This window comes from Leiobunum rupestre, chromosome 1 (genome assembly GCF_980474605.1).
Source record: "Leiobunum rupestre chromosome 1, qqLeiRupe1.1.hap1, whole genome shotgun sequence".
Taxonomy (NCBI): domain Eukaryota; kingdom Metazoa; phylum Arthropoda; class Arachnida; order Opiliones; family Sclerosomatidae; genus Leiobunum; species Leiobunum rupestre.
Window position 1 is genome coordinate 72,024,202 of NC_143384.1, and position 11,853 is coordinate 72,036,054.

The 11,853-nt window shown below is 37.7% G+C and overlaps 4 protein-coding genes across 4 annotated transcripts; 1 reads left to right on the plus strand and 3 right to left on the minus strand.

Moving 5' to 3' along the window:
• Positions 1 to 202: 202 nt before the first annotated feature.
• LOC149966284 (epidermal retinol dehydrogenase 2-like) lies at positions 203 to 1,144 on the minus strand. Its single transcript, XM_090167520.1, has one exon. It carries the CDS (start codon positions 1,142 to 1,144, stop codon positions 203 to 205), a length of 942 nt encoding a protein of 313 aa, XP_090023646.1.
• Positions 1,145 to 1,450: 306 nt separating this feature from the next.
• Positions 1,451 to 2,440, minus strand: LOC149966285 (epidermal retinol dehydrogenase 2-like). The gene has a single exon (XM_090167521.1). The coding sequence runs from the start codon at positions 2,438 to 2,440 to the stop codon at positions 1,451 to 1,453; it is 990 nt and encodes a 329-aa protein (XP_090023647.1).
• Positions 2,441 to 4,384: 1,944 nt separating this feature from the next.
• Positions 4,385 to 5,953, plus strand: LOC149966286 (uncharacterized). The gene is made up of 3 exons (XM_090171361.1): positions 4,385 to 4,638; positions 4,705 to 4,941; positions 4,994 to 5,953. Exons 1-3 carry the CDS (start codon positions 4,410 to 4,412, stop codon positions 5,374 to 5,376), a joined length of 849 nt encoding a protein of 282 aa, XP_090027487.1. The 5' UTR covers positions 4,385 to 4,409; the 3' UTR covers positions 5,377 to 5,953.
• A 3,262-nt stretch (positions 5,954 to 9,215) lies between these two features.
• On the minus strand, positions 9,216 to 11,524 carry LOC149966287 (epidermal retinol dehydrogenase 2-like). The gene is made up of 2 exons (XM_090181621.1): positions 11,242 to 11,524; positions 9,216 to 10,528 (listed from the first exon to the last, which is right to left on the minus strand). Exons 1-2 carry the CDS (start codon positions 11,409 to 11,411, stop codon positions 9,610 to 9,612), a joined length of 1,089 nt encoding a protein of 362 aa, XP_090037747.1. The 5' UTR covers positions 11,412 to 11,524; the 3' UTR covers positions 9,216 to 9,609.
• Positions 11,525 to 11,853: the final 329 nt, after the last annotated feature.

Sequence of the window (11,853 nt, forward strand, 5' to 3'; positions counted from 1 at the left end):
CATTTAATTACTTGTATAATAATTTTAGTAAAAATAAATTTAAAGTTAAGGCTATCTTTACTCAAACTAAATAACCTAGATGGCGCTACTGTATTAAGTCTGACAAAATAACCCCTTACTTTAACTTCGTGACAACGGTTTAGTAGTTAGTAAATTTTACACTTCGTTATCAGTTTTTCAATCTATATAATTATTTAAGATATTACTGATTCAAATCATTAGTGGTCTTAAAAGGAATCTTGTCGTCGAAAAAGGCCGGTCCAGTTGTGAATAGTTGCATCTGAACCGTGGCTTTCGAGCTCACAAAGGGTTTCAACACAGTAAACAGCCACAGAACGCCAGGTACGTAAATACTCTGTTTTCCAATCAGAACCCCGAGTACGATTTCACCCGCTACGTAATGCGGGTCCATCGGACCAATCAGGCCGTCGTAATTATCCGGATTGTACAAACCCGTCTTTATGAGAGACGGGAACACCGTGGTGAACTCCACGCCGGCCCAGCCTCGCACGATGCCCTCCTGACGTAAACTCTCGACGAAACCCGTAACACCCCATTTGGACGATCCATAGTCACTGAGAGTGGGTGCGCCGGCCAGGGCGATTCCGCTGCTGACGTAGACCAAATGACCTCGACGCCGTTCGATCATGTCCGGTAGGAAGGCTTTGGTGGTCCAATAAGCGGACATCAAGTTGACCCCGATGACCTTCTCTATTTCCGTTTCGCTTAAATCGAGGAAGTACTTTCCGTTGACGATCCCGGCATTGTTGACCAGGACGGATACGACGCCCAGTTGTTCCTTGACCTTCCGGGCAACCTCATAAACGGCCGCCCGGTCCGATACGTCGCAAACGTAACAGCTAACTCGGTCAGTCCCGTATCTCTCCTCTAAGAATGCCCGGGTATCGGCCAAAGCGGAAGCGTCATTGTCCACTAGTATTATTCTACAACCGAGTTGGGCGAATTTTAAAGCCAAACATCGTCCCAAACCTCCAGCCGAGCCTGTTACCAAAACTAGCTGATTTTCCAAATTTTTCGGTTTACGATATGACGCCGGTATCAACGACCAATACGCGGTTTTCAACATTTCGAACAGGAAAAGAACCATGTATTTCAGACATAAAGCGTAGTTTACTTTAGACATTTTGTCAATAGTTCGAACAAACGCGTTACTGCTTCGAATATTACATAAAATGCAACGCGAAATATTATAAAACGGGTTTCTCTCGTTTAGATAAAGGAGCGTGATAAAATATGAATCGAAGCCAAAAAAACCCGTATTACGGCGGTGATACGCGGACAACGCCACTGGTATTAGCGGGAATATTATGCACTACGTATTAAACAAATAAACTATATTTACATTGGTGAAAAAGTACACTTTATTTGTCAGTAAATATCCTTGTGATAATATAAAATATTATTTACAAAAGCAGAAAATAAAGTAAATCTAATGCATATTCTCGAAAATACGATCCTCGCGCTCTCTATCGGGGCTGACGCGAGCGGATCTAGAGGCGCCATCTTTCTTCGCGACGGTAACGTTAGCGCTGTCTCCGTTCATTAACCTCTGTGCGGCCAAAACAGTGCGTCCCGAAACGAAAGTCTTGAACATGAACAAGATGCTGAGCATTTCGGGAACGTAATGAACCATGTCCTCTCTCTTCACCGCTTCGATGACTTCGTCGGCCATTCGAAAGTCATCCAAACGCGACACCAGTCCGTTGTAGAGTCGCTTCAGAACGGCGTTGTTAGTGGAATAGGGAAATACTAGCGTCGTCTTGATATTCTTGTACTTTTCGACGGCCAACTCCAATCTCAGAGACTCCAAGAGACCGGTCACGGCGTGTTTGGCCGCCGTGTAGTCCGTCAAATTGGCCGATCCCAGTAGTCCGCTCATGCAGGGCACGCTGACCAAATGGCCTTTACCCTTCTCCATCATGTCCGGTAGAAAAGCTTTGATGACCCATACTTGCGACAGGGCGTTCGTGTTGAAAGACTTTAATATTAATTCGTCTTCCAATTCCATGAATCGTTTCCCATTGACGATATCGGTGCAATTTACGAGAAGGCTCACCGACCCCACGTCCTTTTTGACCTTGACGGCGGTCCGGTAGACCGATTCGCGGTCGCTGACGTCCACTAGATAGCTACGAACTTTGACCTCCTTGTCGCCGGACGCGTCTTTGACCATTTGTACCGTTTTATCCAAAGCATCTTGCTCGTTATCCCAAATGACTATGGTAGAGCATTGCAATGCCAAACGCATCGCTATCTTTTGTCCAAGTCCTTGAGAACCGCCGCTGATTAGTGCTACGTCGTTCGACAAATCCTTCACTTTACGGAACCGATAGGGGACGAAATAGTTCACAAAATACACTAATAACTCTCCAAACATTTTTACAAATTTCTTGGTAATTCTGTACGCTAATTTACCCATTTTAAAATTTATTTTTCGTAATGAAGGAGTGCGCGAAAGAAGAACTAGGCCTTGGTTGAAATAAACGCGACTACGCGAGACGTTTTGACAAAGAGATTCCTACGAAATTGAAAGTAGGACCATTTTCCGGAGGCCATAAAAGTCAAATTTTCCTCGTTACCTGGACCGAGCTTTCTGACCCACTTTTGTATGAATCATTGTGGAAACTAGAATTTTTGAAATGGTTAAAGCGGAAAGTCTAACGTATAAAACGAGGAAAACTTTACAAGGAATAAAATACGATTCAATTAGATACTCCTATGAGCTGATTGTTCAGTTTAAACGGTGTAGTTTGGTAAAGTCATAACGAGATTAGGTGATTCAGTAACCAGTTTTAATATTATTTTATGGGTAATTTACTTATTTGAAAAACATATTTCGTAATACTTTGTAAAGAAAGTTAGATTTACAACCAAAGAAAAAGCAAATTTGGCGCTAAATGTGCTTATTAAAATTATGAGAAACGGGAACTACTTAGCTGTGCCATCTACCGAAATTATTAGCAACCCCAATTTTTAATTTTTTAATTTATTAGAAACGGTTAAACTTATGAAAATATACATTTTCACATTATAATTAAAGAATATAAAACTAAAATTGAAGAATTTTATATTGTTAATCAAATTGTAGTTTTAAGTTTATGATCAACAGATGGCAGTAGCGCCTTTAGATATATCTAACTGTCAGCCCAAGAGCCTGCTGTCAGTCTGTCAGTTGACCGAAAACTATTCGTTACGTCAGGCGCAGCTCCAAGAGTTCAGATGGCCGGGTAGCGGCTAAAGCAGACGCTATTAGTTTATCCTCATCGTTATTGGTAAATTTGACTTTATAAATGATACTTGCATTTTAATATAATTTTTGCATCGTTTGCTTATATTTTGATAAGTTCATAGAAAAACCGATCTTATGACTTTTTAATTTGTCTGTAGCAGACGCCAGATTATAGCTTGGAGGAATAAAACAAGTATACAGGAGTTGCGGAGAGCTGCGAAATCGGTTACGTCAGTGACCGTGAACTCGAGCGAGACGGAGGGGTTCAAACGCGACTAGCGCCAACTGCATACGGAATTTTGCAACTATTATCATTTTATAGCATTGTTTTCACGTCGTCTGGTTTGTTTTGAAACATTTCTAAATTCTTTGCGCCTTTTTCCAAAATGACTCGTATTTGTTTGGAGGAATAAAACAAACCAGACGACGCGAAAACAATGATATAAAACGATAATAGTTGCAAAATTCCGTATGCAGTTGGCGCTAGTCGCGTTTGAACCCCTCCGTCTCGCGCGAGTTCACTGTCACTGACGAAATCGATTTCGCAGCTCTCCGCAACTCCTGTATACTTGTTTTATTCCTCCAAGATTATAGGTGCTAGCTCGGTCACGGCCAACTTTGACACTCGCGCAATAGCGGCCAACCCTTTCGCTATGTATACCATGCTATAAACTATTGGCGTTCTACGCCACGCTCGTTTTTATCTGCTTCAATGCATTGAGTTGGGAATATTAATTTAGATATCCAATCAAATCTGCTCCCCGCCAAACAAGTTTTTGAAAATTACGAATGTGCCGTCTCCTCTAAAATGACGAGAAAACGTTATCATATGACTCGTGGCGCCATCCATTATTATTATTATTGCCGGAAAACGCGTCTTATTTGAACGAACCATTGAGAGATTGACGGCGCCACGGGTAGAATACTAGAATGATAAAGTTTTCTCGTCATTTGGGAGCAGACGGCAGTATTCTTATTTTTTAAAAACTTGTTTCGCGAAATACTGAAACCCGACGTTTTGATTGGACCTCTAAATTCCAAACTCAATGCTTCAATGCTGCATAGAAGGCAGTGTCTAGACAATTTATAAAATATGACTTGTTGTCTCGCCATTTTGTGCGGAATTTAGTTGACAACAACTTGACATTCACTTTTTAAAATGAGTAAACATCGTCGGTGTTATGTTATTAATTGCGAGGGTGAAAAAAAAGGCGCAGAAATTCGGGATTCTATCGGTTTTTATAAAATACCATGCATTATAAAACACCAAGATTTAAAAACGAAAGAAATATCATATGAAAGGCGAAGGCTATGGTTAAAAAAGCTAAGGCTTAGCGCCTTCAATGATATTAACAAAGTGAAAATATGTTCCCGACATTTTTACTCAGGTAAGCTATTTTCTATTGAATATTTTAAATACCCTAGCAACGCTTATGAACAATCATTATTTTTAGGTAAACCCTCAAGGCTGTATGATAAAACTAATCCAGATTGGTTACCAAATTTGTGTTTGGGTGACAGTGGACCCACTTCCAATTGTATGGATGGTCATCCAAAAATTAAAAGACACGAAAGAAGAATAAAGCGTTCTCAACTTCAACGTGTAACGCCTGTATCTAAGAAACAAAGTCACAAGGTCACATCCGCAGTACAAGAGCTTCTCAGGGAGTACTCCTCAACATTAGAAAATGGTAATTAAATTTATTAATTTTAAAATGAAATGAAATAACTCTTTTGTCATAGATCTTAGTTCTTCACCAATAGTAAAAACTACTAATAAAGCTACTTCATCAATTTCCGGAGACCATTCTCTCTCTCTTTGGGACAAATCCAAAAATTCATTTAACTGGAATGAAACTGATTCTATCTTAACCGAAAAATACCATTCTTCGTCGTCTATCACAGAAGCAGCTAGCTCCTGGTTTTATGGTATCAATTTATTTGGTTCCCCTCCCCAAAACAGTAATATTTCAATACCAAAAGGCCAAAATTTTAAAAGAACTATCCTCTCTAATCAAACTTCTCAACGTATTTACATAAATAACCCCACCCAAGTTCAGCCAGAATATGTTGATTGTAGCACCCAAACTGAGGTAGTACAAAAAGATTTTAGTACACAAATATAGAAAAAGAATTGTTGGATGCTTCAACACAAGCTAGAGAGAGATAAGAGTTGGAATATGCCCAAATTAAATTGAAAGAAATAGCTAGGGTTATTTAAATGGTTTTTAAAATCGAGTTGACAAAAAGTTTGTGCTTGTCTTCCCTACCAAAAAAGATTTTGCTACAACCAAGCCAAGCCCCAAACAATGAGGAATTTCAGCGTTCAAGGTTATTTTAAATTGAACACATGTATTTAAATTGACAGCTCTGTCATTTTACGAAATAAATGTCCAAAGCAATGAGGTCTAGGCTACACGCAAATCCGAAATATTTATCCTTAGGTTTCTAAGAAGGTCTTATTCCTCATTTCAAATCAAACTATACACAATATGCATAATAAGTACCAGAAATTATAGAGGACCAAAGAATAATTCTGCCTAATATGTACAATTTACTACCACAGTATTCGTGTTACGAAGTTTCCTCAACATGTTTTTTGATATCGCTAAAATAATATTAATATTATTATTATTATAAGTAACATAATAATAATAAGTCTGACAGTTCTTATTTTTTTAATGCTAATTTTATTACTGATCATTTTTCTCGACACTAACACCCTCGCTTAGTCTGAGTACTATGTTATTGTCCTTGATAGTAATATATTTTGTCAAATTTCCTGACCCCTTTTATAAATATTCCTGACTTTTTTAAGGCAATAATTTATCGTTTAGGAACTTTATATTTTACTTCTATCAGTTATTAATCTTTCAGGCCCGTATACGGGGAGCGCCAGGAGATGCTCAGCGCCCCCAAATGAATACTTGAGCATCCCCAACCCCAACGACCCAAAAGAAATCGATTGCACAACAACCAATTAATATCATATAACATCGCTTTCCTGTATTTTTTATAAAATACTCTGTTTTCAACGAAGTCGAGATTCATAATTTCAAAAAATAAAGCCAATTTCGGTATATTACTAAAATTAACGATTTTTAGTATCAAGGCATTGGCACCCCCCCCCCCCCCCCCCGAGATTTGACCTCAGTAATGATTTATATGGTCATTGTCAAATTATTCGTAACCTAGTCTAGGTGACGTAACGGCGCTAAGCTTCTCCGAGCCTGCACCTAAGATCTAGCGTCAGCTACAGACAAATTAAATAGTCATAAGAATGTGTTTTCTTAAATAAACTTACCAAAATTCAAGCAAATGATGCTAAAATGCGTGTATCATTATTTTTAAAGTCAAATTTCCGATGAGGAAAAACTAATAGCGTCTGCTTTAGCCGCTACCTATGCCCTATCTAGGTTTCAATGGTGAACCTAAGGGGGAGTAGCGATAGTTTTCGGTCGCGAATTGTTTAAATTCCCTGACTTTGTAGGCCTATACTTCCAAATTCCCTGACCTGTACCAACCCTGAGTATATTTAGGGGTCTCGGTGCTGAACTTAAACTCTGAAAATCAGTCTGGTTTTAACTTTTGCTAATTGTCAATTGTTATACTTTCCGGTCTTATGTTACTTATGTTATTAATTTTAATATAAAGGAAAATAAAGATGCAAAAACGTGCATAGAACGAGAGTATTTTATAGGAATATTTATATTCGTACAAGTTATATCACTATGTAAATGCTTGTCCTAATTATTCAAATGTGGTTTTAATGACATGAACATGCTGTATTCACAAGTATGTCAACTAGGTTTTTTGGTCTAATTTATGAAAAAAATTGAGGAAGTGGCAGTGCGCCACTAGGGGGTACCTCTTATAATAATAAATTATATTTCGAAATTATTTAGTTCCATCTCGTAATTCATATCTAAACCGAAAATGAATTTATAACTGCGAAGACTCTATAGAGATATTTCACTTGTATAGGGGTCTACGTCACCAATGCTTTTTCGTATTGAGAAACCCGCTCAGAATGGCGACCATTACACTGCAGCCAAAGCTAGGGAAAGCAGACGACATGAAATATCTCTATACCTAACCCTCGCGTACAGCGTTGCCAGTTCCTGAAACTCAAATTATCATACTAGAGTCAAAATATTATTTTACGCCTGAAAACTACAAATTGGAATTTTGTGTGAAATACTGTTTATTTAATTTAGTTTCGACAACTTTTAAATGGTTTTAATTTATAAAAATTAGTTTTTGCACAAAAATTAATGTACTGGTACTATCTATTTTAACATAATGAACGTGCAATCTAGGAGCAACAAACACTGTATTTGTTGCTCCTACGAAAGGGGTATAAGGTATAAAATATAATTTTTTGCTTTTTAAATGTTTCGTAAATACAATATTGTGCTTAAAGGAGCACGGAATCGTGTGAAAATACGTAATATATTGTAGATATAGTTTTAAAGTTATTAATTATACAAAATGCTATTTTTACAAATTCGTTCCGAAAATTAATTTTTTAAACTAAGGTAGCGTTATATTTTGAAAACTAATAATTATAATTTATTGTAATAATAATAAAATATCAGCTTGACGATTTGAAATCTAGCGTTTAATTCGTTCGAAATATTTCGAATAAAAAGTCAATTGCTTCCTTGGGTACGCTATTATACAAGGTGGGGTACATTTTAACTATTTGACCTCCAAGCGTTCAGTAACCCTCAACAAATGCAACATTTTAAAATCTAGCATATGCAACGGTTCAGATACCGCTGCAGGTCCGATCACTGTTACTGAACGCACCCTATGGCAGCGACCGATGGAGGCCGATTTTTCGGAGGTCACGTGCGGTAAGTGGGTAAACGCTTCGTTATAAAAGCGTCTATCAGAAAGCTCTCAGAATCCGAATCTAGGGTACGGAGTTCTATATTATCTTTGCTGATACGGACCTAACCGGGGTTTTTCAAAATGTTAGGCTTCACCTTTTCCATTGAGACGAAACAACTAGTTTATTAAAACTAATTAAATCAATTAAATGTGCTCTCACCGTTTTTGTCGTAAATTTTAGGAATTAAACGTCTTTAAAGAAGTTAAAAAAAGTAAACTACATGGCAAAATTCGTTATAACGCATCAGTGCGTACTTTGCAACGCCATTTATTTTCCAAGTTCAAACCTTACCGTTGCCTAGACAACGGTGTCCAGATACGAGAGCACTGTACTAACGAGATTACGCATAATATTTCCGAGTATTCCAGTTTGGGATTCGGTATTTCTTCCTAGTTAATTTAAAAAAAAAAGCTTGATTTCCCCGAAAAAGAAAGATTCAGAAAAACCACAAAGACATTAGTGTATTACAAAACAGATTTTAGGTCAAAAAGTAATTAATAAATTAAGTTCGTTCATAATTAAATTTTAAAAAGTCTATTTTCTTAAATTATTTACCAGGAAGAAAGTAAATATATTTTAAAAATGGTTAAGCACCATTTAATTGGATAATTTTCCAAATGTAGAATCAGAAGGTCGATTTCTTGTATATAGCCCAGGTATATGTTGGAAAATATTATCAGTGAAATATTAACACAACAATTTCATTGAATACAATGGTTTGTTTAAAAAAAATTACCCATAAATGAGTAGAGTTTCGTGTTCAAACCTGTGCTCCTTCGTAGTCCTGGACCTTTTGCGGCGTAAAATTTTCTGGTAGCCCTGTTGATGAAAAGCTGTTTTCCATACAGTATCTACTCATGGGCGAACTACTAGTAGTAGTTAAAAGCTTTAAAGGATCAAAATTAGGGAAAGTACACTTTAGGTCGTAACGGGGAAAATAATAAAAATGGTAGCCCCCAGTCGAAAGCGCCGCAAATTGTAGGGTAGCATTTTTAACAACATCGTAGGCTTAACGTAAAAAAAAATTTCTAAAAGAAACTTTAACATTTGATTTATTTTGCGTGAATAAAAAATTGTGGCTTATAAAAACATTCTTACAATTTTTTTAAAAATTTGATAAAGTTTAAAAAAAAAAGGTTGAAAAGGCACTATATACGAACGTCAAGAGAATCGTCGAAAAAACTTGACGATTAATTAAATCTGCCATCTACGTAGATCTGGAGGAACTAAACAGCATTATGGCAGACGAAATCACGTCAGCTAAGGCCACAAATTATGAAAAAAATTTCCAAACATTTGAACGTCGAGAAACAAATGAAAATTATCTTATTGCGAATTCCAAAAATTTTCAGATATCACTTAGAGCTTATCATGGATGAATTTTAAAATGACTCTTTTTATGATGAAATCGAAGAAAAAATTAAACGATATTTAAAAAAACAATGATAAAATGTTCCGGTACTTAAGTAACATTGGAAATTCTCTCCCTAAGAATACCATTGTCATTGAGGACAGTGTCCGATTTGGTCTTTTCGTTGGAAATTCTCTCCCTAAGAATACCATTGTCATTGAGGACAGTGTCCGATTTGGTCTTTTCGTGGACACCGTTGGTGGTACCGTTCGAGGTACGACCGGTGAATTTGTCCATGAAGGTCCTTCCGCCCACGGCGTCGTACAAGTAGTAAGAGGCGCTGATCGGGATCATCGACTTGATGACGAACAAGATCAGCATGGCCCAGGGAACTAGGACGAATTCTTGGTTGGTCACGACGCCGTTGACGATACAGTCAGCGACGTAGGACGGTTTCAACAGGGGCAAAATGGCGGTGCTAACGCCATCGAAGAGTCCCGTGTTCGTGAAATAGGGGCAAACGCACGTGCTCCTGACTCCTTGGACACCGCTGGACCTCAGTTCCAACCTCAGCGATTCTTCGAAACCCAAGATGGCGTATTTGGTGGCGCAGTAGTCGGTCAAATGAGTGGAGCCAGACAAACCAGCCATGCTGGACACGTACACCAAATGGCCGCTGTCTCTAGCGATCATGTCCGGTAGGAACGCCTTGACCGTCCAGCACGCGGCCAGGGTGTTGACCGCGAAAGTAAGTTCGATTTTTTCGTCGGGAATATCCAAAAATTTCTTGCCGTTGACGATTCCGGCGTTGTTAATCAAGATGTCCACGACGCCGACTTGCTCCTTGACCAATTTAGCCACGGCGTACACGGTGGCGCGTTTACTGACGTCGCAAACGTATTTGTGACATTCACCGCCTTCTTGTTTGACCAGACGACAAGTTTCGTCCATTCCTTGATCGTTCAAGTCCCAGATGACCACGACGGCTCCACGTTTGGCGAAACGAACGGACACTAGTTGACCAATACCGCTGCGATAATTCAAAATAGGCAAAATTAGTTATTTCGGTAGTTTACCTAAGGTTTTGATTGTCATTATAATTCTTGTGATAATTTTTTTATCTTTATTTAAAAACCTGAACCTTATCACGAGAAAAGGCGACGAATACGTTGCCATGGTTACATAAAAAGTCAATACCAATTCTCTACCTCAAAAAGAAGGTTAATAAAAACCACCTATGGACTATAATGCAGTTAAATTAGTAGAAACGTCCATAATAAAAAAGGAGGCAAAAAAGATAAACCGTAACAAATTTTAAGTAATGATAAAAATACTCTGACCAATAGGTCTTCGATGATAAAATTAAAACGCGAAACTCTGACCAAATTGAGCGTAGAATCAAAAACCAATTAAAATGGAATTCAAATAGCCAGATGGCTATTTGAATTTGATTTCAAATTGTAATTGAAAAATAAAGTACTGGTAATCGTTGATAACGTGACGTCGAATTAAAAAAAACTAACTCATACATAAGGTAACTTTTATACGTGGCCTAAATGATAACATTGGATTTACATAAGTCAACTACGTTAAAAGCAAAATTTTCAGATACGTTGGAAATGTCTAAATTTGAATTACAAAATAATTTGTCGAAATAGCCAAAATTCTACTAAGGGAAGATCAAGCCAAAAACACGATAAATTTCCATAGACACGTTTAAATGAAAAAACTTCCAATATTTACCTTCCACCACCCGTGATGAGCACAATTTTTCCAGTCACGTCTTTAGAAATGAGTCTATTCGGGACGAAAGCCATAACGATACTTTCGAGCCATTTTAAAATGAGCAAAATCATATTAGTGACCAACTGTACCCAAGGATTAACCGAATCTTTGGACTCCTTTTCGCCCATTTTGCGAGGAAATAATTGTGTATTTAATTTCTTAAAACGAAAAGAACTATTAAAAATTTAAAACGGGAAAAGTTTTAAAATCGGGACTCGCGCTCCGCGACTCGTGTCGTGGATGACTTTTTTAAAACTAAATAAATGTTTCTCTGGCAGCTGTATTTCACGGCTGGGCTGGTCTTGGATTCACTGGCGGGTGGCGAGCCGGCTCCCCATCGCGTGGCTACCCTCCCCCTTTCGACGTCACAAAAGGATCCACCAATAGGATCGTGTATTCTCAAAAAACCTTGATAAACGCTACCTCTGCGACGTGTTGTTCTTTTTTAATACGTATTCAAATTATTATTACGAAAATACGTTTTAGATTTATTTAATCGTATTTAGTACGTTTGGAAAATTGATGAAATGAAAATACGTTTTGGATTTATTTAATCGTATTTAGTACGTT